Source organism: Heteronotia binoei, chromosome 9, assembly GCF_032191835.1.
Source record: "Heteronotia binoei isolate CCM8104 ecotype False Entrance Well chromosome 9, APGP_CSIRO_Hbin_v1, whole genome shotgun sequence".
NCBI lineage: Eukaryota > Metazoa > Chordata > Lepidosauria > Squamata > Gekkonidae > Heteronotia > Heteronotia binoei.
Window position 1 is genome coordinate 23,490,064 of NC_083231.1, and position 26,807 is coordinate 23,516,870.

The 26,807-nt window shown below is 45.1% G+C and overlaps 1 protein-coding gene and 1 pseudogene across 1 annotated transcript in view; both read right to left on the minus strand.

Annotated features, from left to right (window-relative positions):
* Positions 1 to 2,344: 2,344 nt before the first annotated feature.
* GABRB1 (gamma-aminobutyric acid type A receptor subunit beta1) overlaps positions 2,345 to 26,807 on the minus strand; it is a 187,813-nt gene continuing 163,350 nt past the window's right edge. The window contains exons 6-9 of the mRNA XM_060247298.1: positions 11,193 to 11,330; positions 10,944 to 11,096; positions 8,275 to 8,516; positions 2,345 to 2,865 (exon numbers count right to left, since the gene is read on the minus strand). Coding sequence (XP_060103281.1) covers positions 2,518 to 2,865; positions 8,275 to 8,516; positions 10,944 to 11,096; positions 11,193 to 11,330 — 881 coding nt within the window. The 3' untranslated portion in view covers positions 2,345 to 2,517. The remainder of the gene's footprint in view (positions 2,866 to 8,274; positions 8,517 to 10,943; positions 11,097 to 11,192; positions 11,331 to 26,807) is intronic.
* LOC132577679 (U1 spliceosomal RNA) lies at positions 3,187 to 3,340 on the minus strand (annotated as a pseudogene).

Below are 26,807 nucleotides of genomic sequence, written 5' to 3' on the forward strand. Positions count from 1 at the left end.
TGGGTGGTGCTGGAGGCCCCCTGGAAGTTGGAGGCCCCTGCCTGGATGCCAGGGGGCAGTGCCCCTACAGGCCCCCTATGGCTAAAGGCCTGGGCCCCATAGATGCCATAGTGCACTGTGTCTAACACAGTTCTAAGCCACACTAATTCCCCCCCCCCCCTGTAAATTGGGGGAGGGCTTTCCCCAGGTTTGCAGAAAAATCTATTTTGGGTAAATGTGCCTCTGACCTGCAGATTTAGATGTCTTCAGAAGGGGGTCACAGCTGAGAAACAGGTATGTAGATAATAATACACTGTAAGTAGTTAGTATTATATGGAATTTAGTTGTTAAAGGAGAAGAATGAATGTCACTGGTGATAGACCACAGAAGATGTTTGCTTCATATTGTCTGTGGACATGGACCTCCATGCTGACCTGAGTGAAGAAAGGGAGAATCTATGCATCTCCAAATCATGGGACAGTTGAAGATCTGGATGGGTATGCGTAAGGGGTACATAGGTTGGGACCATTCATTTCCTCAAGCTACTCACACAAAACGCTACAGAAAGGCTGCAGAGGACAACCGATTTTAGTATATCCCAGGGGTGGCCAAACTTACTTAATGTAAGAGCTACAAGACAAGAACATCAGATGTTTGAGAGAGGAAGGAAGGAAGGAAGGAAGGAAGGAAGGAAGGAAGGAAGGAAGGAAGGAAGGAAGGAAGGAAGGAAGGAAGGAAGGAAGGAAGGAAGGAAGGAAGGAAGGAAGGAAGGAAGGAAGGAAAATAGATGGGGGAGGGAGAGATGGAAAGAAAGCAACTTTACATGCATTCTCCAAGCCACTGGCTGGTTTAATTTGGAGACGTGATTTCTCCAAGCTGGCTGGATGAGTGGTGGGGGCTTTGAGAGCCACACAATATGTGTGAAAGAGCCATATGTGGCTCCCAAGTTGCAGTTTGGCCACCCCTGGAATAGCCTTTGTCATTTACGACAAACACAGCAACCTTTTCTTCATTTGCCTCCTTTTCTACATCCAGGGCCATGACCAAACACTCATAAGAAGAATTAAATAATGTCAGTGTTATCCCACATATATTGCAATCCCTGTTTCTGTACAGTTAGGCACACATGACAGAAATGACTGTAATACCTATTCTCTCCCCCCCCCCCCCCCCCCCAGGAAGCAGCAGTATTGTGAGGGCGACCCAGGAGAAGAGAACAATCATAAAGACCACAATCGTAAATGGATTCTTGGCCAAGAGGGGAACCGCGACAACTAAACTAGTGCAGCTCCGACGTAGATTTCTGCCATGCTTTTCAAAACAATAGGTCAGTGCTCTAATTAGGGGTGGGGATGGGGGGGGGCTTTTAATGAAATCCACACACCTCATGCCCCAAGCCCTGGTCCTTCTTCTAGTCCTATAGTAACTGAGAGTAAGAATCAAATTTCTTCTGCTCCCCTCTAGCTCAAATACTGCGGTAGGTTTGAATCAGGGTAGACGGGGCAAACGCAGAACCTGCATCTGTATTACCTCCAGCAAAGGTGGTGTTATGATTGACGGGCTGCTTCACTTTTGTTATAAACTAACCACGGGCTCTGAGCCTAGTAATATATATTATATCTTCTGCCTAGGGCTGTCCCTGATTTTAAAACATATGAGCTTTAATCAGCTATTGATTAAATCTTCACTCCTTTACATATGAATAAAAAGTTGCTAGGAGGAAAAAAACCCATATTTGATGCAGGGCTGTGTTGTGGCAGGAAATGTCTTAGGCAAGGCGATCTCTGTCTTGTAAGGGATAGAGAAAGCCGCCTTCTAAGATGCTGTCTCTCCATGGATGGTTTTTGTTAAGCCTTTGCATGAAAAGTATTATTTTAAAAAAGAATATGCCTTCAATGAATTAAGGGGAAACTTTTTAGTTGACTAAAAAAAAAAAAAATCATCTAGTCTAACCGAATAAGGGATGAAAAATTGCAGCCCCAGCTCTGCGCTATTAATATCAGTAGCTTCCCCTGTATACAGATAACGCAGTCAAGTTATAAAGCTATCATTCTGCTGTCTCAATGTTAGTAGAACCTATCCAACACTGAGCTTTGTTAAATTGCAAATATCACGATGGCGCTGTTAGAGAGAAAAGTAGTGTTTTTTTCTTTCTTTCTTTCTTTTTGAAAATGAGAGCTTCACTTCACATTTCACGTGCGGAATTAAAAGAAAGGAAAGATCACCAGAAATTATCTTCAAACCAATACCCAAACAGAAGAATAGCACTCACGTCTTCCATGCAGTTGCTCTTTCAAAAGCGGATCTAAAGAGCGACGATCTTTTGTTTCAACAGACACTCAGCTTCCTCTTGGATGTAAATGTGGTTCCATTTCTGGATGGGGCTCAAAGTATCCCCCTGCGCCCAACTCATCAAAATGGCTGAATATTTTACCTTGAACATGTAGCACAGTTCGCTTCACGGTCCTTTCGGTTGGCTAAAGTCGGGGAAGGAGAAAAGGAGTCTGGGACGGGTGGGTGGTGGAATCACAGTGTAATTCAGTGCACATAATAAAGCCAGTAGATGATGTTAAAAAGAATAAATGTGATAGGAAAGACCATCCTGGACCACTTGTCTATGGAATTTACATCAGTCAAATCTGGGATTTTGACTTTGAGCTGGGACGCTCTTCTCCTCAAGCGTCCCTTTTGATGGACCGTGTGCCGATCCAAAGTGCTTCGGCTGTAGAGGTCTCTAGTGAATGCGGGGACTCGGTAATGGATGCTGGCGCTGTCGTAGGAATACATGGTGGCTCTTGGGTCGTTTGCGCTCGCGAGCGCATCAGAGCTGCTGATTTCATTCCTCATTTCCAGGGTGGTAAGGAGTATATTCCCGTGGGCATCGACCTGAAGAAGAAGCAGGCTTTAGAGACGGTCTCGAGTTGGTTAGTGCTGCTCTACACTCTTGCACATTAATGAGCTGCTTATGAAACAGCTGTGCTGCCCGGATGCCAAAAATAAAAGCGGGCAGAGTTGAAAGACTTGGTTTTGGGCAGCAGCTCCCAGGAGCGGAGCTCTGGAATCTCTAAATTTTATGATGCTTTTTCTTTCTTACCCCTCCTCTCAAATACTTGCTTCTGGGCTTCGTTGTTCAACCCCCCTCCCCCCCCCCGTGAGGATGTTGCTGAACTCTAAGATTTGACTGACTTTCTAATATTTTTCACCACACAAAATGGGAAAATAATCAAAACATATAATTTTGCAGTCAGTTTCCCGCATTTGGGGAAACTGCAGGGGTCAGCACACCCGGAGGGCAATGGATGAGCCTCACCCTGGGAAAACCTCCTTCATGATCAAGGTGTCTCTCCTGCCAGATAAGTACATATAAAACATATAAAGCAGACAGACGGAAATCTTCATCATGCCACTGTGGCCACATAGGAGAAAGTAATTTAAAAAGTATGACGGGAGTAAGGTTTTATTGTGACAGTTATAATTCCAGAAGCATTTTAAGGTAGATGCTGAGCTGATATAATTTAGTACAGCTTTCGTTGATGTCAGGGGTTTGTGGCATATGCAAATGAGTTGTGCTAATGAGTTCTGGCACCTCTTTTTCTACAAAATGACCCCTGGGAATTGGCAACTTTGAACTGCCAGTTCTAGCCGATATTTTCAGGAAATATCAATAAGAATTCTGAGAGAGGATACTTCAGCTATTGCTCTCACTTTACTTGTTACTGTGGTACCATATTTATTTGTTAGGATTTCAGAGTTGTTTTTGCATGCATTTCTGGCAGCAATAATGTGTTTCTGCTCTAGAAGGATGGTTCTTTAAAGTATCCACATGTGTACATTAGGAAAGGCCTGGGTAATAGGAAGATGGTAATCATATACCTCTGGTACAAAGGGTAGGCAGTTGGATTTTGGTCTCTGGGATTTTCTGCATTCTCATTTTGCTCTTTTGTAAGCTGTTATTTCTTTGGTTTCCCTCCTCTTGTTCCACATGCATTTTGCTCCCCCTGGTGGCTGGTTCAAAATTACACTGGTTTATGTCCCACATCTCCTTGCAGATTTCAATGGCAGGTTTTTATGCCAGGCATAAACAGCAGGGGTGGAATTCTAGCAGGAGCTCCTTTGCATATTAGGCCATACCCCCTTGATATAGCCAATCCTCCAAGAGTGTCATGGGTGCTGGGGACCCTGCAGAAGAAGCTGAGCCTGCAGAAGAAAGTGTGCCCCTGCCACTTGCACCAGTGCCCCTGCCTCCTGCTGGAGAAGATCCAAGCCCCCCTGCCTCGCCCTCTCGGTGGCTCGTGTGCGTGACCGCCTTCGTCAGGACCTCAGGGCTCGGAGGAGGGCGGCACGCTCATGAGCAAGACGCTCCCTGAGCCCTGAGTTTTGAAAGGATTCTGGCCCTTCTAGGAGTGAGGATGCTTGAGTCTCAGCAGGATCCTGGCTGCCGCTCTGAGCCAGCAATTAGCCCAAATGGGCAACAAACAGCAGAGGGCTATATAGCTGTGGGCTTTGGGAGGAGGCTTTGTGGAAGCAACTAGTCACTTACCTGACATTCTAGCATCCACTCCGGCTTTTGACTTTGGCTTCTGGACCCCCTGACTTTGGCTTTGACTTCTGGACCCCCTGACTTCGGCTTCTGAACCTCTGACCTGCGATACCTGGACTGTGATTCGGTTTTGGCGCCTTGGACCCTCTTTGCTCACCAGCTACAGACCTTGGGCTGCCCCTGGACTTTGCCTGACCCGGCCCCAGCTCGTGACAAAGAGCTTACAAAAAAGAGCCTTGTAAACTCTTGGAGGATTGGCTACATCAGGGGGTGTGGCCTAATACACAAAGGAGCTGCTGCTAGAATTCTACCCCTGATAAACAGTAATATCAAAATGAGCACTAAAGAGAGCAAAACATGTCCAGAATAGACCCCCCCCCCCCAGCCTCCAAAGAAACAAGAGCTTACAAGCAAGGAAATGAGAATGGAAAAAGCCCTCCTTCATTCAGCAGCTCCACACACAGTTACTGAACATGCAGCTGTCTTTTCTTTGATGGATGGAGCTGTAGAATCTTCACGGTGCTAGCCAAGTATTCATATAATTTCAGAGGGAATGTGCAGTGAAAATATGGTGATGCCTAAGGGACTCAGAATTAGGGTACAATTCTGATTCACAAACACTGCCACCCTGCCACCTCCTTCCTAGGAGAAAGTGTCATTGGATGCGATCATACAAGAGATTTGGCCTGACCTAGCTATACCTCCCCTTGGATTTAATGTGTGTGATCACGTGTGCACATTTGCCCCCTGAGTCCCACCCATACTTATCTCATTTTAGGACAGGCTGGGACTGGATTAAATAGATAAAACTGGATTCAATCTCTAAAGTGTGCACAGGGTGCATTTCCCAGCTGTCTGAACGGCCGGGGTGCGATGCACATGCTCTGAATGCACAGGAGCAGTCTGAATGCTTCTCTTGTGCATGTGCAGCCCATGCCTCTCCTGGCAGCAGAGTGGAGGCTTTGTGATTGCTGCAGCATACATCAAAGGACACCGGCTTAAAAAACCCCCAGGATACTGCTGTGCCAAATTCTCAGTGTGATCCCACCCATTGAATAGACCTGAGAAAGGTTCCGATTAGATCTTCTCAGGCTTGCTATCTAATTTATGTTGGCCTTTGGGCAAAACTCTTCATCTCTCAGCTGTTAAGATGGTCCCGTGCACCTGAAATGTGGCCTGATTCAGGCCCAACCATGTTGAATAAAATGGATTTCATTCCATGGACAAAATTCTGGGTTCCTATCATTTTTATGTGGGAAAGTGCTGAGAAATTAGACTGCCACAAAGTTGGGGTGACCCTGAGCTTCCTTCTTGGTCTCAGTTATCTCATAGGGCCATTGTAAGGGTGAAATGGAAGGGGAGAAAACCGTGGCGTAAACCTCGATGCAGGGCTTTTTTTGTAGAAAAAGCCCAGCAGGAACTCATTTGCATATAAGGCCACACCCTGACACCAAGCCAGCTGGAACTGCATTCCTGTGAGTTCCTGCTCAAAAAAGCCCTGCCTCTTTGGGTTCCCACTGGGAGAAAAAAAGGCGGGGGTTATAAAAATATCTAAATTAAGAAATCCATAAAGGAGTATAAGCCACTGTAGCCAAGTGGAAGCTCTCCATTCAGCGGCAACATACTGCTTAGAAGCGGGAGACAACCAGAGACAGCTGTTGCTTTATTGTGTTGAACTATGTCATAAAAAACGTGTAAGTAAACTGCACATATCTCATATGCTTCTAATTAATGAAAAATCCAGTAGATAAATTAAATGTTATGATGTAGTCACCTGCAGCAGGAGTGTAAATACCATTAATGTTGATCTATAGTTCCAACTCAGTTGTAAAGAGAAATAATTCACAAGCGCTAATAGTTTAAACCTGTGATTTGTGGGGGTCCCTTGTTTAAACGTGGCATTCGCTCATTGCTTATTAGACGGCAAGTAGTGGATGAATTACTGTTTTAATTTAAAGTGTTATGGATGAGGCTGCTATGCTTTTAAATTAGTTTTGAAAATCATTTCAAGTGTCCCGATCCATATAAATCATGGGGCTCTTCATCCCCCCTCCCCCCAAATTATAGGTTTTTCAATACATAACAAAATTCTTATCAGGTCGCTAACAAATTAACACATTTCTTAAAATGGAAGGAGGAAATTATATGGTGCCCCACAGCCTCCCCACCCCACCCCCCGTGTGTCTTCTCCTCCTCCCTTCCGGGCTTTTTAAAAGCTCACCTCTGCCCCCACGGCAGCAGTGGCGAGTGACCGCTGAACAAGCGGTGCTACCCTTGCCTCCGGATGCAAGTGCAGCGCTACTTGTTCAGTGGGTCTCACTGCTGCGGTTTCCCCTGCGGATCAGCTGATTGGCAGGGTGGGGGGAGAAGTGAACTTTGAAAGAGCCTGGAAGGCGCTTTCCCTGACTTAACATCGTAAAAATGGAGGGAGAAGGAGGCGGCATTGGGGTGGGGGCGTGAGGCTGCACGGCGTGTGGGGGATTGGAGGCCAAATTCAGTTTCCCTACCCTGCCGGCCCTGGAGCTGTGGTGGGCGGGCCGGCCGGTCCCTGGTGCCAAAAGGTTGGGGACCACTGTCCTAAAATGTTGACAGAATTGCTGTTCATAGACCTGTGTATAGTCACGGTTAAGGGGCTTGGCTAGTGAAAGAACTTGACGTAATAGTACATGTAACATTGGAATTCCTTGGGTGAAGGAAGTGAGAGGAAAGCATCTTGGCAACTGACCATCAGCTTCTGTCACATGATGTGAGGGCTGAAGGTCAGCAGGGGAAGAGGGGAATTGGCAAAAATTTAGAAGATTTCCACAGGATCCAAGTTCTGACCCATTATTTGCATTGCTGCTCACTTAATAAGGGGAGGAGCTGGAGACAAATTGTTAAGTACTGGGCTCGATACTTTTGAGTTCACATAGAACTAGCTTTATCGGCAACTACATACTAAAAGACAACATGGCGGGGCCAAGACCCCGCTTATATCCATTCAATAGAAACGCCCCCCCCCCAAGTTGCATACCAAATCACAGCGGTCAAGTTTCGTGCCAAGACTGCTCATTGGCTGTTGTTCAGAGTTCAAATCAATCAGAGTCTATAGGCAATCCCTTGATTTTCCAGATGCCCGTGAAAGCTACTGCAAAGCAGTAAATTCAGCGCAGTAAACTCAGGGTAGCCAATTCAGTACATAACACAAATCTTTTGATTAGAAACACTGTGACTCTCAGAGGTTTTTTTTGTAGCAGGCACTCCTTTGCATATTAGGCCACACACCCCTGATGTAGCCAGTCCTCCAAGAACTTACAGGGCAATTCGTACAGGGCCTACTGTAAGCTCCAGGAGGATTGGCTACATCAGGGGTGTGTGGCCTAATACGCAAAGGAGTTCCTGCTACAAAAAAAGCCCTGGTGATTCTGCTTGTTGCATATTTGAAGAGGAGTAAGCTAAGTAAGGTACATGGTACCATAAAAATGGATCATCTAGAGCTGTAAGAAGATCAAATAAAATGACAGAGATCAGTTCACCTACAGCAAAATGGCTACTTTGGAAGGGGGACTCTATGGCATCAGATCCCATTGAAGCCCCTCCGTTCCCCAAACCCAACTCTCCTCAGGCTCCACTCCCCAAATTTTCAGATACTTCCCAACCCTGACCTGGCAACCTTAGTGTTTCCTGATTTTTTTTTTTTGTTTCCTCAGCCCTTTCAAACTTGCCGCAATAGAAATGAAATGAAAAATGACAGGAAAACCGGGTGAGTCAGTTACCTGAACTTTACTCACGTCCACCTTTCTCTTGTCACTGGAGGCCTTTTCTGCCGCCTTCTTTTGCTGCTGAGGGCCTTTCCCAAAGAACGTGTAGTTTACAAATGCGTATTCCAGCAAGGCAAGGAACACAAACACAAAACAGCCCATTAGGTAGATGTCAATTGCTTTCACGTACGGAATCTTTGGCAGTGTCTCCCTGAGGTGAGTGCTGATGGTAGTCATTGTCAACACAGTGGTGATTCCTGGGAGGCAAGAAAAGAGCCGGCATGAGGCAACTCTGTACATGGGAGGCGTCACCAGTATACTCTGTCATTGGATTTGAAATATACGTCTCATTTGCACATCTTTACAGTCTTGTTACAAACTCTAATGTAGGGGGACAGTGTGCAGTGTAGGGTTGCCAGTCCCCAGGTGGGGATGCATAATAGGCTACACAGAGGAATGAAGTTGCAACCAAATAAAATCAAAACCACTCTGTGAAAAATATTATTACAAAATGTAATTCATACAAGGAAAAAGGTGCATTTCAGCAACCTCATCATTTTACATACCACATGTGCATGTTTATGCACATATGTACAACAGTGTGCAAATAGTCCAAATAATAAATAAGTCCATAAATTCAAAAAGAGCTGCAATGGACCACTATCAGAGTAAAGCTCGTTTCAGACGGCCAGGTCCTTCCTCTAAGGAGCGTCTTGCAAAACTTGCGGTATATGTATAGAAAATATTCACAATGTTCAAATCATTCACAAATTCATGCACAAAATCAGAATGCTGCTGCCTCTGGTCAGCAAGTTAACTTTTACAGAGTGGTTTTGATTTTTTTGGTTGCAATCCCCAGGTGTCTGCCAGGCACTCCATTATTCCCTATGGAGACCGATTCCCATGGGGTATAATAGAAAATGATCCGTAGGTATCTGGGGCTCTGAGGTGGCTGTTTTTTGAGGCAGAGGCACCAAATTTTCAGCATAGCATTTGATGAGTCTCCTCAATCTCCCCTCCCAAAGTTTCAAAAAGATTGGACTCGGCGGTCCAATTCTATGAGTCCCAAAATAAGGTACCCCTATCCTTCATTATTCCAAATGGAGGGAAGACATTTAAAAGGAGTGTGGTCCTTTTAAACGTGATGGCCAGAACTTCCTTCGGAGTTCAATTGTGCTTGTCACACCTTTGATCCTGGCTCCACCCCCAAAGTCCCCAGATATTTCTTGAGTCAGACTTGGCAACCCTAAGTGACTGTGGGGGATGAATGGCATCTCATACAGGGATGCTAAGAAGTTGTGCATGACTGTGAGCGGCTTCCTGTTGAAATCATTTTGATTACATACAAGCTAAACTCCTGATCAACGTTTACTGCTGATGTTCCTCCCAAGCACTGTGGTGATTCTCTGGAGCATATATTCTTTAATTGGTCTTTTCACACAGCGAGCCGAAGGGAAATTATCAGCCCACTGTTGGAAGGGTTCCCTAGCAGGTCAAATAAACTCAAATTAGATTATCTTCTGTCAGATAGGAACCACCAGACAACAAGACAGGTGGCTAGGTTCTGTTCCCAGGTTTATAAAGAATGCAAAAAGCAAGACAAATAGGTCAAACTGTAAATCTTTTAACAAATTTTAAAGTGATTTTTAAAAAAGGTTTAAAGGGTTAAATAATATTTTATATTCTTTTTTACTGTTATAACCCTTAAGTCAGCTAATCTCAACACGTAGACTCTTTGTAGGATTTTTTATAAGGTACTTTTAAGGTTGTTCTAAATGATGTACTGTGCTGAGCAGCATTTGCACTTTCACAGCAGCTGCTTGTGCTACAGGGTGCCTTGGTAATACGTTACAAGCACAGGCCAACTTAGAACCTCTTTTTGCTGTGGCACTCATTGTCTTAAAGGCGCTTTCTTTGTATTTCACCCATGGCATCCAGGGAACTGGACAAAGGAACTCTGTCTCTTTCCTTCCTTCCCCAGGGGATCAGGAGGGGAAGGAGCCTCAGCCAATAGAAGGAAGAGAGGCTTGGCTCAGTAGCTCTGCTGTGCAACTGAGAGAGCCTGGCAAAGCAAGCTCTTCCTCCCCCCTTCCTCCCCAAAGGAGGAGCCTCAGGTTTCAGTCTGTAGCTCCTGTGTGATTGAGCGAGCCTTGCAAAACAATCTGTTATGCAGAAGGAAGCAAGAGTGAGGAAGAAGGAAGCAGATGACAGCGAATTGCTCACAGGCCTGATATGAGCCCTCTGGGGGGCCTGATTTGGCCCCCGGGTTGCATGTTTGACACCTCTGCTTTAAATCCTAACAAGATGGCATACAAACTGTTTCCATAATTTCCTGGCCAAAGGTGGAAGTTGTCATCCAGCGTCCTCAGAGTTGAGCTTGTGGATAACAAGATCTTGTAAGAGATGATAACAAATAATAACAGATGGAACAGGAGAGGCAAGATGGGATTTGACATCTGCTGCTTCACCGCAAAGCCTGGCAGAATAGCTCTGTCTTACAGGTTTCAATGGTGGGGGACAATGAATAGGGGCTAATGGGTATGAATTCTTCCCTTGTTCTTATTTATGATGCACTGTCCAGTCGTGAGACTCACTATACCAGTGCAATGTCATAAACCACGCCTTGACGTTGTTGTCGTGGCAGCCCCGCACTGGGTGGCGGCATAGTCGAAAGAAAAGATTACCCAGTGCCACTCTTGCAGCGGATGCATCATAGTTGATCCAGAAAGATACCCATGACAGAATTGTGATCAGAGTCGAAGGCATGTAGGTTTGCAAAATGAAGTAGCCGATATTTCTTTTCAGCCGAAAACTCAGTGACAACCGAGGGTATGCCCCTGTTAAACACAAGTGGAAAAAAAAACATGATGCTAGGAACTGCTTTTTTTTGTGTGGCTGTTTCTGACGCTTGTCTTGTGATGCTTAGTGCTTACCGGTCGCAAATTCCACTCTTTTTGAGATCATCTTGTAATCAATAATGGAGAATTGGGGGAGCTCAATTTTATTCACTCCCGTTACTGCTGTTTCCTCGCCATTCCAGTAGAACTCAATATCTTCAGTTGTGTATCCGTCTGTAACAGGAGGGGAAAAAGTAACAGGATGTTTGTTGACAACCTTTTAATTTACTGTTCTTTTACACTTTTCCAGGGCTTTTTTGTGTGAAAAAAGCCCAACAGGAACTCATTTGCATATAAGGCCACACCCCTGACATCACCATTGTGTCACAGAGGGGTTTTTTTTTTACAAAAAGTCCAGCAGGAGCTCATCTGCATATTAGGCCACACACCTGATGCCAAGCCAACCGGAACTGTGTTCCTGTGCGTTCCTGTTTAAAAAAGAAAAGAAAAGAAAAGGAGCCCTACTCTTTTTGAAGAACTTCTGCAAGATGAACAGATTCCCCTGACAAAGTCTGTTGACAACATGTATGGAGAATTTTTAGAAATTTAACATAATATATATTTTTACTTGATTTTGCACTATTGGCCTTGGCTGTATTTTTTTATCTCCTCCGACAACATTTTAAAAACAATTAATTTTTAAACATTTTTTAAGCAACGCCAATGACAATAAAACATGCCTTGGGTTATGGTATGCTGGGGAGAAATGTCAGTGTATAATTTCCAAATCAATAAACAAAATGCAAATAAAGAAAAACGTTGCACGTGTTTGAAGCTGCCTCGTTGTGTCTCAGAGCATTGGTTCAACAAGCTTGATGCTGGTTACTGCGTCTGGTAGTAGCTCTCCTGGATCTGAGGCAGAGAGAGGTCTTTCTCAGTGACTGCCATCTGAGGTCTTTCAACTGGACATGCCAGGGATTGAACCTGTGGCCTTCTGGAACCAAAACATAGGCTCTACCACTGAGCCACACCCATCGGCACGATCCCCTTGCACACAGCTCAGCGTCTACAACTCAAGTACAATACTGAGTTAACTTTATCCATGTCAGCTGGAAACTGTTCATTCTTCTTGTACTACTTCTGATTCTGAAGGGTAAGTAGCTTCATTATTGTTACTGTCTTACACACACACACACACACGTGTGTCACACACTTTATGGCAAGTGTTAAATGTTTATGAAAACAACCACCGAGTCCAAAGCTGAAGATCATTTTTGCAGATGTTCATCCAGCCACCTTCCAAAGGCAGTATGAAAATAATGCAGAAGAGAAGCATTGTCTATCTCAACCAAATTAAGAAGTTATCTGAACAACAGGCCTAAATTGTATGGACAGATATGGGAAGTTTTCAGTATTACATTTCCAGAACAGAAGAATCATATTAAGGTCAGAACTCGACCTTCCATCAATCAGGGCACGCGTACATTTAGCTGTATTAAAATCTCAGAGGAAATATCCATTGGCACAAACAGAATCACTTGGCAAACTTAATTACCTAGTATTAAGTAAGGATAAAATCCGCTCTGATTTCGTTAACTACACTATTTCTCGCTATACAATTCCAGATGATCTATTGCGAGCTTCAGGAAATAATAAGGATTTGCATCAATGGGTGTTTAACGGGGACGCCATAATAGACTATTCGCTAATTGTTCAGACAAGATCTGCCCCATGGTATAAAAATATAAAGAAGGACCACCTAAGATCTGCATATCTGGCAAATAATATAAATTTAGATCAGCATTTACAGTTCTGCGGTTTCAGATTATGCCAACAGAATACCTCCTGGGGCGATACTCTAAAACACCTCAGGAACAGCGTATTTGTATATGCAAAACTTCTGTGGAAGACCTCTTCCATTATGTTATGGTTTGTACTCAGAACCTAGATGCAAGTTTCTGACTGAAATAACAAATCAATTGTATTTGGCCTCTGATATGGATAAATTAATATTTCTATTTTCAGATATTGACTCTACAGTTTCTTATAGGGTAGCACTTTTTGCTTTTTCTGCTAATAAAATCAGGGCAAAGGCAGTATCCAGTAGACAGCAAAATGATGCTGTTAACTGGACTATTAGAGCCTGATTATGGAATCATGGGGTTGCTATATGTAACTAAGATTTTGAATAATCTAATATATTAATCTTAGAGTCCTTGACCACTTTTAACTTGTAAATTGCTATAATTGCAATGGCCAATGGTTTTACACAATAAATTTTTACTGTACTGTATATCGTGACACTCTTTTCTTGTTCACCCCCTGACTCCTTAGAGGGGAAAGTTTGGAGAAATCCCCTCCCCTCCCCAGTTCCAGGTAAAAATTAGTACCAATGTTCCTAAGCAGGGATGGAATTCTAGCAGGAGCTCCTTTGCATATTAGGTCACACCCCCCTGATGTAGCCAATCCTCCAAGAGCTTGTGTTCTTTTTTGTAAGCTCTTGGAGGATTGGCTACATCAGGGGTTTGTGGCCTAATATGCAAAGGAGCTCCTGCTAGAATCCCATCCCAGCTCCTAAGAGGAAAACTTGTCGTGTACGATTTTTCTTGAGCCATGCTACTGCTGGAGAACATGCTGCAAAATAAGGATTCCCCCAGCAAAGCAGGAGGTGAAATAGAACTTCAAATAGCTGCAGGGGGCAGTCAAGACTTGCCGTTTGATGCTCTGCTTTCTGTAAGGTGAGAGGACTTTCACACCCACCCTCTCCCCCAAGGAGTCCCTGCTTTGCATATTCCTCACACCTATTTTTCACTCATCCCAGGTGAATGCAGTATCACCACAATGTAAACCTCTATTGTAAAACAATGGTAAAGATAAAATAAGGGAATCAGATTCTAGGATAAAAGCAGTTGGGTGGTCATTAACAATTAGCCTAATTATAGAGAACTATTTTGGGCTGGTGACAGTCCTTGACACAATGCCATTCATGTGACTGAGGAGGCGGTGTTTTCAAGAGCTAACTGAACAGCTGCCCACATATATTGCATAAAAGCATAATGGTGGTAATCAATGCTCCCTCTAAGCTGCAGAGTCTTGTGAGCTAAAAATCTACTTTGTGAGCTGCTAGCATTAAAGTTGTGAGCTCCTGAATCAATTATTGTGCTCTAGGGTCACCTCCCTGAGCTAAGACAAAAATCTGTGAGCTGGAGGCTAAAAATCTGTGAGCTAGCTCATGCTAACTCAGCTTAGAGGGAACACTGGTGGTAATGGAAAGCATTACTGGTGGCAACCCTATAGAGATTTCAAGGCAAGAGCTGAATGCATTTTTTGCCTCTGTCTTCACTGTGGAAGATGAGAAGTGTTTGCCTACTCCAGAGCCACTAATTTTGGAAGGGGTGTTGAAAGACTTGAGTCAGATTGAGGTGACAAGAGAGGAGGTCCTACAACTGATAGACGAATTAAAAACTAATAAGTCACCAGGTCCGGATGGCAAACATCCAGGAGTTCTGAAAGAACGCAAAGGTGAACTTGTGGATCTCCTGATAAAAATATGTAATCTTTCATTGAAATCTGCCTCTGTTCCTGAGGGCTGGAAGGTTGCAAATGTCACCCCATCTTTAAAAAGGGTTCCAGAGGAGATCCGGGAAATTACAGGCCTGTCAGTCTGACTTCAATACCAGGAAAGTTGGTAGAAACCATTATAAGGACAGAATGAGTAGGCACATTGATGAACATGGGTTATTGAGGAAGACTCAGCATGGGTTCTGCAAGGGAAGATCTTGCCTCACTAACCTGTTACATTTCTTTGAGGGGGTGAACAAACATATGGACAAAGGAGACCCGATAGATGTTGTTTACCTTGACTTTCAGAAAGCTTTTGATAAAGTTCCTCATCAAAGACTCCTTAGAAAGCTTGAGAGTCATGGAGTAAAAGGATAGGTCCTCTTGTGGATCAAAAACTGGCTGAGTAATAGGAAGCAGAGAGTGAGTATAAATGGGCAGTCTTCGCAGTGGAGGACGGTAAGCAGTGGGGTGCCACAGGGCTCGGTACTGGGTCCCATGCTCTTTAACTTGTTCATAAATGATTTAGAGTTGGGAGTGAGCAGTGAAGTGGCCAGGTTTGCTGATGACACTAAATTGTTCAGGGTGGTGAGAACCAGAGAGGATTGTGAGGAACTCCAAAGGGATCTGTTGAGGCTGGGTGAGTGGGCGTCAACGTGGCAGATGCGGTTCAATGTGGCCAAGTGCAAAGTAATGCACATTGGAGCCAAGAATCCCAGCTACCAATACAAGTTGATGGGGTGTGAACTGGCAGAGACTGACCAAGAGAGAGATCTTGGGGTCGTGGTAGATAACTCACTGAAAATGTCAAGACAGTGTGCGTTTGCAATAAAAAAGGCCAACGCCATGCTGGGAATTATTAGGAAGGGAATTGAAAACAAATCAGCCAGTATCATAATGCCCCTGTATAAATCGATGGTGCGGTCTCATTTGGAGTACTGCGTGCAGTTCTGGTCGCCGCACCTCAAAAAGGATATTATAGCATTGGAGAAAGTCCAGAAAAGGGCAACTAGAATGATTAAAGGGCTGGAACACTTTCCCTATGAAGAAAGGTTGAATCGCTTGGGACTCTTTAGCTTGGAGAAACATCGACTGCGGGGTGACATGATAGAGGTTTACAAGATTAAGCATGGGATGGAGAAAGTAGAGAAAGAAGTACTTTTCTCCCTTTCTCACAATACAAGAACTCGTGGGCATTTGATGAAATTGCTGAGCAGCCAGGTTAAAATGGATAAAAGGAAGTACTTCTTCACCCAAAGGGTGATTGGCATGTGGAATTCACTGCCACAGGAGATGGTGGCGGCCACAAGCATAGCCACCTTCAAGAGGGGTTTAGATAAAAATATGGAGCAGAGGTCCATCAGTGGCTATTAGCCACAGTGTGTGTGTATATATAAATTTTTTTGCCACTGTGTGACACAGAGTGTTGGACTGGATGGGCCATTGGCCTGATCCAACATGGCTTCTCTTATGTTCTTATGTTTGGACAACCGCATAAAATCCGACATGCATCTGGCTTTCATCCATGCCCATCTCATCAGTTTATATGCATCTGACCTCGGCCAGGGTCATGCTTTGCTTTTGAGATCTGATGAGACTGGCAGAATACATACAAGTAATTTAAGCAATGCAGGAGATTCAAAGATTGCTAGTGTTGCCCTGGGAAAAGTATCTCCCACATTTGTAAAAACTGGTCCTCATGGACTTGCACTGGAACCAACACTCCCTCTAAGCCAGGGGTGTCAAATGCATTTGTTATGAGGGTCGGATCGGACATAAATGAGACCTTGTTGCGTTGGGCCATGTCAGGTTGGCCCTGGCCCGACATGGCCCGGCCCAACCTGACATGCCCCAGCCCAACAAGGTCTCATTTATGTCCGATCTGGCTCTCATAATGGGGGGACTGGGGGGAGGAGCCCCAGCCAATAGAAGGAAGAGAGACTTGGCTCAGTAGCTCTGCTGCGTGATTAAGAGAGCCTGGAAGAACAAGCTCTGCCTTCCCCTCTTCCCCCCCTAAGGGAGGAGCCTCAGCCAATGGAGAAAATAGAGGTTTTGCTCTATAGCTCCTGTGCAATTGAGTAACCCTTGCAAAGCAGGTTGTTATGCAGAAGGAAGCAAGAGAGAGGGAGAAGGAAGCTGATGACAGCCAGTTGCTCAGGGGCCTGATAGGAGTCCTCCAGGGGCCTGATTCAGCCCCCGAGCCACAAGTTTGACACCTCTGCTATAAGCTGTGTAGTCTTGTGAGCAAAAATTCTACTTTGTGAGCTACTGGCATTAAAGCTGTGAGCTATTGCATAAATTAGCTTGCTCTGGGGCCATTTTTACAGAAATAAGACAAAAATGTGTGTGAGCCAGACAGGCCCAGCTGTGCCACTAGGCAAACTAGGCAGTTGCCTAGGGTGCTGACCTTCTGCGGGTGATGAACTGGGCACCCCCCAAGGGACTCAGTGATGTTATCTGTGTGTGTGTGTGGGGGGGTGCCAGAAGTTAGCCTTGCCTAGGGTGTCAAATGGTCTAGGGAGCGAAAAGCTAAAAAAACTGAGCTAGCTCACACTAACTCAGCTTAGAGGGAATGCTGATGGGAACTCTTCATACAGATGAAAATACAGGCTTTCATTAGGAAAGTTGCCTGGTACTACCAACACCCAGGTTTGGGGAGAGGCTACAATGCCACATGGTCCATCCTCCATAGCAGCCATCTTCTCCAGGGAAACTGATCTGTACAGGGCTTTTTTTGTAGCAGAAACTGCTTTGCATATTAGGCCACACCCCTCTTATGTAGCCAATCTTCCAAGAGCTTACAGGGCTCTTAGTACAGGGCCTGCTGTAAGTTCCAGGAGGACTGGCTATATCAGGGGTATGTGGCCTAATATGCAAAGGAGTTCCTGCTACAAAAAAGCCCTGACGACTATGTGAGGTAAGGTTACTTATTTATAAATTAAAATATTTACACACATACACACTTTTTCTTGTGTCTCAATGCAGCTCACAGTTCTAAAAATTAAATATTGTAACTGTAACAATAACATCCTTTTATTCCCCCTTCCACAAAATCTCTGAATCTTAAACCCCATAAACAGCCTGGACAAATAAAACAAGTTGGGAAGTTATTAGCGATATGGGGGTGGAGTCTGGGGAGAGTGGGGTTTGGGGAGGGGAGGGGCCGCAGTGGGGTATAATCCCATTTAATCCACCCTCCAGAGCAGCCATTTTCTCCAGAGGATCTGATCTCTGTTGTCTGGAGATCAGTTCTAATTCCAGGAGATCTCCAGGCTCCACCTTGAAGTTGGTAACCCCAGCTCCATTATAGATAAGGAATGGGTAAAAACAGACACCAAGCAGGAGGGTTGACAGGCTGGAGCAAGACAGGAGAGGACAGGAAGTTCCCTTCCGTGAGGACTGATACGATCATATAATTCCTATCCAAGCCACGCGGGGTTGCCAAACCCCAGTTGGTAAACCAAAAACCTTTGAAAGTATATGTGATGAACATATGAAGCTGCCTTATCAGACCCTCAGTCCATCAAAGTCAGTATTATCTACTCAGACTGGCAGCGGCTCTCCAGGGTCTCAAGCTGAAGTTTTTTCATGCCTACTTGCCTGGACCCTTTTTACTTGTAGAGGCCGGGGATTGAACCTGGGACCTTCTGCTTACCAAGCAGATGCTCTACCACTGAGCCACCGTCCTGCCCCAAAATGATCCTTCTGCAGGCTTACCTATGGAAACCTTGTTATGACTTTCACTGCCTCTAAATAGTCAAGTTCAACTGTCTTCTTGACACTCCGACACAGCTGGGGCCAACCCCGGTGGGGCCAATTTGAGGACCTCACCAAACCATCCAACCGGTAGTACCGACGGGCAGTGTATACAAAGAGCAGGGATCCAAATTACTAGGCTGTAATGTCCATATTATATATCAAATTCTTTAATAAATCAGATGTCTCATAGAAATGTCTCACACAGGTGTGGTTCACGGCAGAATAGTAGAACAAATATATCTTCAAATCCCACCACCTCAGGTGGTGGTTGAAGAAGAAGAAGATGAAGAAGATATTGGATTTATATCCCGCCCTCCACTCCCAAGAGTCTCAGAGCGGCTCACAATCTCCTTTACCTTCCTCCCCCACAACAGACACCCTGTGAGGTGGGTGGGGCTGGGGAGGGCTCTCACAGCAGCTGCCCTTTCAAGGACAACCTCTGCCAGAGCTATGGCTGACCCAAGGCCATTCCAGCAGGTGCAAGTGGAGGAGTGGGGAATCAAACCCGGTTCTCCCAGATAAGAGTCTGCACACTTAACCACTACACCAAACTGGTTGGAGATCACACGCTATTACAACTTGGTGGATGACCTCCAGCGGCATCTGGATCGAGGCGGCGTGGCGGTGCTGATATTGTTGGACCTGTCGGCCGCATTTGATACGGTCGATCATCAGCTACTGGCCCGCCGGCTCGCCGACACGGGGATTGGGGGATTGGCCTTACAGTGGCTTTCCTCCTTCCTCGAAGGACGGGGACAAAGGGTGGCCATTTGGGGGGAGCGGTCCCGGAGGCACCCACTAGTATGTGGGGTGCCACAAGGGGCAGTTCTCTCCCCGATGTTGTTTAACATCTATATGCGCCCCCTTGCCCAGATCGCCCGGAGGTTTGGGCTCGGGTGCCATCAATATGCCGATGACACCCAGCTCTATCTACTAATGGACGGCCGGCCTGGCTCCGTTCCAGAAAGCCTAGACCTAGCATTGCAAGCCGTGGCAGGTTGGCTCAGACTAAGCGGGCTGAAGTTGAATCCAACGAAGACAGAGGTCCTTTGCTTGGGTCGCGGTGCCCTGGGAGGGGAAATCCCCTTGCCAGTCCTTGACGGTGTGCAGCTTAAAGCAGCGCATAGGGTCAAGAGCTTGGGGGTTCTTCTGGAGCCTTCATTATCAATGGAGGCTATAAGCTATATCGGAAGGATAGGGAGGGAAGGGTTGGAGGTGGGGTGGCTCTGTATGTCAGAGAGGATATACGGTCCAGTAAGGCTGAGATCAGAGAATTAGATTCACTTTTAGAAATGCTTTGGGTTGAAATAGAGGGCCCAAAAGGAAATTTAACTATGGGAGTTTGTTATCGCCCACCAAATCAAAAGAGAGAGGACGATTATAATATGATGGAAGGCTTAAAGATAGCGGCTAAACGTAAAAACTGTGTTGTAATAGGTGATTTTAACTACCCGCAGATTGATTGGGTCAATATGTGTTCTGGTCGAGAGAAAGAGATTGAGTTTCTTGATGCTCTCAATGACTGTGCTATGGAGCAGATGGTCTCAGAACCTACCAGGGGTGGGGCGATCCTGGATTTGGTCCTAAGTAATGCCCAAGACTTGGTGAGAGATGTAAAAGTGATTGCGCCGCTTGGGAGCAGTGACCATAATGTTATTGATTTCACCGTTTGTATAAATAGGGAGTTGTCCAAAAAGACCACCACGACCACATTTAACTTTAAAAGGGGTAAATACACTGAGATGAGGAGGCATGTGAGGAAGAAACTGAAAGGAAAGGTACATACGGTCAAAACCCTTGAGAAAGCTTGGACGCTATTTAAAACTATAATCCTAGAAGCTCAGATAAAATACATACCACAAGTTAGGAAAGGCACAAACAGGCATAAGAAAAGGCCTGCGTGGTTAACAAATAAAGTAATGGAAGCTGTAAAAGGTAAGAAGGACTCCTTTAAGCGGTGGAAAACCAGTCCAAGTGAGATTAGTAAAAGGGAACACAGGCTGTGGCAAATCAAATGCAAGACTGTGATCAGGCAGGCAAAAAGGGACTATGAGGAGCATATTGCAAAAAACATAAAGACCAACAATAAAACTTTCTTCAAATATATTAGAAGTAGGAAACCAGCCAGGGAGGCAGTGGGGCCCTTGGATGACCATGGGGTAAAAGGATTACTGAAGGAGGATAGGGAAATGGCTGAAAAGCTAAATGAATTTTTTGCCTCCGTCTTCACTGTAGAAGACGAGAACTTTTTGCCCGCCCCAGAACCACTAATTTTGGAAGGGGTGTTGAAAGACCTGAGTCAGATTGAGGTGACAAATGAGGAGGTCCTACAACTGATAGACAAATTAAAAACTAATAAGTCACCGGGTCCGGATGGCATACATCCGAGAGTTCTGAAGGAACTCAAAGTTGAACTTGTGGATCTTCTAACAAAAATCTGTAATCTTTCATTGAAATCTGCCTCCATTCCTGAGGACTGGAAGGTAGCAAATGTCACCCCCATCTTTAAAAAAGGTTCCAGAGGAGATCCGGGAAACTACAGGCCAGTCAGTCTGACTTCAATACCGGGAAAGTTGGTAGAAACCATTATCAAGGACAGAATGAGTAGGCACATTGATGAACACGGGTTATTGAGGAAGACTCAGCATGGGTTCTGCAAGGGAAGATCTTGCCTCACTAACCTGTTGCATTTCTTTGAGGGGGTGAACAAACATGTGGACAAAGGAGACCCGATAGATGTTGTTTACCTTGACTTCCAGAAAGCTTTTGATAAAGTTCCTCATCAAAGGCTCCTTAGAAAGCTTGAGAATCATGGAGTAAAAGGACAGGTCCTCTTGTGGATCAAAAACTGGCTGAGTAATAGGAAGCAGAGAGTGAGTATAAATGGGCAGTCTTCGCAGTGGAGGACGGTAAGCAGTGGGGTGCCGCAGGGCTCGGTACTGGGTCCCATGCTTTTTAACTTGTTCATAAATGATTTAGAGTTCGGAGTGAGCAGTGAAGTGGCCAAGTTCGCGGATGACACTAAATTGTTCAGCGTGGTGAGAACCAGAGAGGATTGTGAGGAACTCCAAAGGGATCTGTTGAGGCTGGGTGAGTGGGCGTCAACGTGGCAGATGCGGTTCAATGTGGCCAAGTGCAAAGTAATGCACATTGGGGCTAAGAATCCCAGCTACAAATACAAGTTGATGGGGTGTGAACTGGCAGAGACTGATCAAGAGAGAGATCTTGGGGTCATGATAGATAACTCACTGAAAGTGTCAAGACAGTGTGCGTTTGCAATAAAAAAGGCCAATGCCATGCTGGGAATTATTAGGAAGGGAATTGAAAACAAATCAGCCAGTATCATAATGCCCCTGTATAAATCGATGGTGCGGTCTCATTTGGAGTACTGTGTGCAGTTCTGGTCGCCGCACCTCAAAAAGGATATTATAGCTTTAGAGAAGGTGCAGAGAAGGGCAACTAGAATGATTAAAGGGCTGGAGCACTTTCCCTATGAAGAAAGGTTGAAACGCTTGGGACTCTTTAGCTTGGAGAAACGTCGACTGCGGGGTGACATGATAGAGGTTTACAAGATAATGCATGGAATGGAGAAAGTAGAGAAAGAAGTACTTTTCTCCCTTTCTCACAATACAAGAACTCGTGGGCATTCGATGAAATTGCTGAGCAGACAGGTTAAGACGGATAAAAGGAAGTACTTCTTCACCCAAAGGGTGATTAACATGTGGAATTCACTGCCACAGGAGGTGGTGGCGGCCACAAGTATAGCCACCTTCAAGAGGGGTTTAGATAAAAATATGGAGCACAGGTCCATCAGTGGCTATTAGCCACAGTGTATGGAGCACAGGTCCATCAGTGGCTATTAGCCACAGTGTATGGAGCACAGGTCCATCAGTGGCTATTAGCCACAGTGTATGTGTGTATATAACATTTTTTGCCACTGTGTGACACAGAGTGTTGGACTTGATGGGCCGTTGGCCTGATCCAACATGGCTTCTCTTATGTTCTTATGAGGCACAGATAGCGGCTGCTGCCAAGTCCGCGTTCTTTCATCTTCGACGGGCAAGGCAGTTAGCCCCCTTCTTGGAGCGCCGTGACCTAGCAATGGTGATCCATGCTACGGTCACCTCGAGACTGGACTACTGCAACGCCCTCTACATGGGGCTGCCCTTGTGTCGAACTCGGCGGCTGCAGCTAGTGCAGAACGCGGCGGCTAGGCTGTTGCTGGGGCTCCCAAGGTGGGAGCACATACGGCCGGGGCTGCGTGGGCTGCACTGGCTGCCGGTGGCATACCGAGTTCGATACAAAGTGCTGGTTATTACCTTTAAAGCCCTATATGGCCGAGGACCTGCCTACCTGAGGGACCGTCTCTCCCCATACGAGCCCCAGAGGGCACTGAGGTCATCTGGGAAAAACCAGTTGAATATCCCTGGGCCAAGGGAGGCCAGACTGAAGGCCACCCGGGATCGGGCCTTCTCTGTCACCGCTCCATTATTGTGGAATCAACTTCCTGAGGAGGTGAGGGCCCTAAGATGTTTAGATCGATTTCGTAGGGCCTGTAAGACCCACCTCTTCAGGATGGCCTTCGACTAGTGACAGAACTAGTGGGAAAGCTAGATATGCTGCTGAAAATGTTTTATTCTTGAAATGTTTTATTCTTGGAAGTCTACTAAAAACTCGATGCTATAACGCCATATTATTATTATTACTATTGTTATGCTAATTTTAACAACCTATAATTGTTTAACTATGTTTTTATAATATGAATGGATGTAATATGTATTTTATGCTGTGAGCCGCCCTGAGCCTGCCCCGGCGGGGAGGGCGGGATAGAAATAAAAAATTATTATTATTATATTATAACTGATCTCTAGGTGGCAAGCATCATTTCACTTGGAGAAAAGGGCCACTTTGGGAGGTGGACTCTATGGCATTAGACCCCGTTGAACTCCCTCCCCTCCCTAAACCTCACCCTGCCCAAGCTCTACCCCCAGATCTCTAGGTATTTTCCAACCTGGAGCTGGTAACCCTACCAGGGTACTACCAGGTGGTTAGAATCTCTTTGTAGTGCAAAAAAGTATTTACAATGGAGGATGCACACAGCGCTCTTTCAGGTAAGGGTTGTGGACAACTAGACTGAATACCAGAGCTGGACTAATTTATCATACGCTGAACTGAGCTCATCAAAAGATGAATCTTTAAATTCAACCTGAGCTTCAACTAGCTGTTCACACATTGGCAGAAAACCCATAAATGCATACAGTGTGACAAAGGCCAATTATATGAGGACAAATGCATTATTATCACCAGCCGGTGCCTTTTTTCTTAAAATGCGATGTGAAATTACAAGATTCTACATTTCAACGGCTTGTCTGTCGAGATTTAATTTTGACCTTCATGAATAAAAAGTTGCCAAGAGCTCTCACAGCCGGCTGGCAATTGCGGTGCTCTGCTCGCATCAGGGGCTCAGGGCTGATTGCACAATTCCTCTGCATGTCGGGACATGTCCCAGATGTGGAAGCTCTGGGCTCTTTGTAAGGTTGCCAACTTTGTGTTGGGTGGAGCCCTGGAAGGACAGAGTTTGGGAAAGGGAGCACAATGGGGTACAATGCCATAAATTCTACCCTTCAAGACAGCCCAGAGAACAGTATTACATCTCTGGAACAGGTGAGAGAAGAAGAAGAAGAAGACTACAGATTTATACCCCGCCCTTCTCTCTGAATCAAAGACTCAGAGCGGCTTACAATCTCCTATAGCTTCTCCCCCCACAACAGACACCTTTCAAGGTCAACTCTTGTGAAAGCTACGGCTGACACAAGACCATTCCAGCAGCTGCAAGTGGAGGAGTGGGGAATCAAACCCGGTTCTCCGAGATAAGAGTCTGCACACTTAACTACTACACCAAACTGGCCCCACCTGGAGACTGGTCAACCCTAGCTCCTACGTAGATCTGTTGGTCAGGCAGACTTGGTCTAAATGTCTGATTGCAGAGCCCACCAAGTTAAAGAAAGGTAGGAACATCAAAGCAACAATGTTGTAGCCCACAGAATACCATTCCCGGAATCCTGTTAGACGACTGTGTGATAGGTATTTAACAAGCGAAAACCATGGAATACCGTCTTGCAAGTCTGCAGGACTTTTGAGTTGTAATAACCTGATCGTTAGCGCTGTATACTAATACTTCTTCCGACCCATTCCTTTCAACCATGAAACTGATGACTGAGTGCTTGTCAGAGCCGCATCCAGTTAGGCAATTTTTTTTTTTTAAGAAAAAGAAGATTTTATTAGCGACATGGAACGTTGAATGCAGCTGAGCAAAAGAGGGGGAAAGGTGAGGGAGGGAAAAGCAATAGGACAAACAAAAGGAAGTCGGTTTTCACTCAATGAAGAACAAAATAATGGCAGTCCCTGCCAGTGGTTATAATGATGGCCATGAGCATGGATGGCTTTTAAGGGGATTAGAAGATTCATGGAGGATACATCCACCCATGACTACTAGCCAGGATGGCTAAAGGAAACTTCCATGTTAAAGCCTCTGACTGCGTTAGGAGGCAACATTAGGGGAAGGCCTAGGGGAACATTAGGGGAAGGTCTTGGCTTCTATGCCTGGTTTCTTGGCTCTGCAGGCCAACTGGTTGGCCACTGTGTGAAACAGATGCTGGAACTGGTGGATCACTGGTCTTTCTTTCATATTCCTATCACCCTGTGGAATCTCCTAAAAGCTGACAGTATCCTGAACAAAGAGAGTAGGGCTGGGAAAACTTTTTAACGTCTCACTCCAGGATCTTGTATGGGCCCCCAGCCAGTGTTCCCTCTAAGCTGAGTTAGCGTGAGCTAGCTCACAATTTTTTAGCCTCCAGTTTACACATTTTTCTCTTAGCTCAGGAAGGATGACCCCAGAGCACACTAATTTATGACATAGCTCACATCTTTAATTCCACTAGCTCACAAATTAGAATTATTGCTCACAAGACTCTGCAGTTTAGAGGGAACATCGCCCCCAGCCAATGTTCCCTCTAAGCTGTGGAGTCTTGTGAGCAAAAATTCTATTGCATAAATTAGTTTGCTCTAGGGCCATTTTTCCTGAACTGAGACAAAAATGTGTGAGCTGGAGGCTAAAAAATTGTGAGCTAGCTTACACTAACTCAGCTTAGTGGGAACACTTCCCCCAGCTTGTCATTTCTAGCAGGATGAGAATATTTACTAGCTAATCCATACAGTCATTGTCCAGGCAGCCATCAAGTATGTTACAGAAAGTACAAAATTTACATTTGCTTTGTCATGGGCAGAGACCAATTAAAGTTTTTATATTAGAATGCTGACCATGGACACTGGCAGATCTGGTTTGAATCTCTGACCATCCATGACTATGGAGATGTCATTAATGTTGACCTGAAGTACCCTTGTTGTGAGATGCAAGGGAAACATCTTCTCTGCTGCTGCAGGGAAGGGTAAGATACCAATGCGATAATCAATAAGAACATAAGAGAAGCCATGTTGGATCAGGCCAATGGCCCATCCAGTCCAACACTCTGTGTCACACAGTGGCCAAAATATCTATCTATCTATCTATCTATCTATCTATCTATCTATCTATCTATCTATCTATCTATCTATCTATCTATCTATCTATCTATCTATCTATCTATCTATCTATCTATCTATCTATCTATCTATCCACTGTGGCTAATAGCCACTGATGGACCTCTTCTCCATATTTTTATCCAATCCTTTCTTGAAGCTGGCTATGCTTGTAGCCGCCACCACCTCCTGTGGCAGTGAATTCCACATGTTAATCACCCTTTGGGTGAAGAAGTACTTCCTTTTATCCGTTTTAACCTGACTGCTGAGCAATTTTATTGAATGCCCAGGAGTTCTTGTATTGTGAGAAAGGGAGAAAAGGACTTCTCTCTCTACTTTCTCCATCCCATGCATAATCTTGTAAACCTCTATCATGTCACCCCGCAGTCGACGTTTCTCCAAGCTAAAGAGCCCCAAGCATTTTAACCTTTCTTCATAGGGAAAGTGTTCCAAACCTTTAATCATTCTAGTTGCCCTTTTCTGAACTTTTCCCGATTAGTTTTGTGAGGATCCATCAAAGCCCCTTTTTTCCAGTTCAGCTATATGGAAGAATGCTTACTTGGGATAGTAGAGTCCCCTCTGATCCAACACAGCTCTATTACCCCTGGAAAACATTCCACTTTGTATTTCCCCACTAGCCTTTTGTCTTTGAGGCCACTGCAAAACCCCCTCCACCTTCTCTAGGTTCATTAGCATATCATTTGGCAGCCTTTATTCTATTGCATTGGGAATCCACTGAAGCCCAAGGTAACTAAGCAGCACTACATGACAACGAAGAACACTGTGCAGTTAATTTCTGAACAGCCAGAGGAT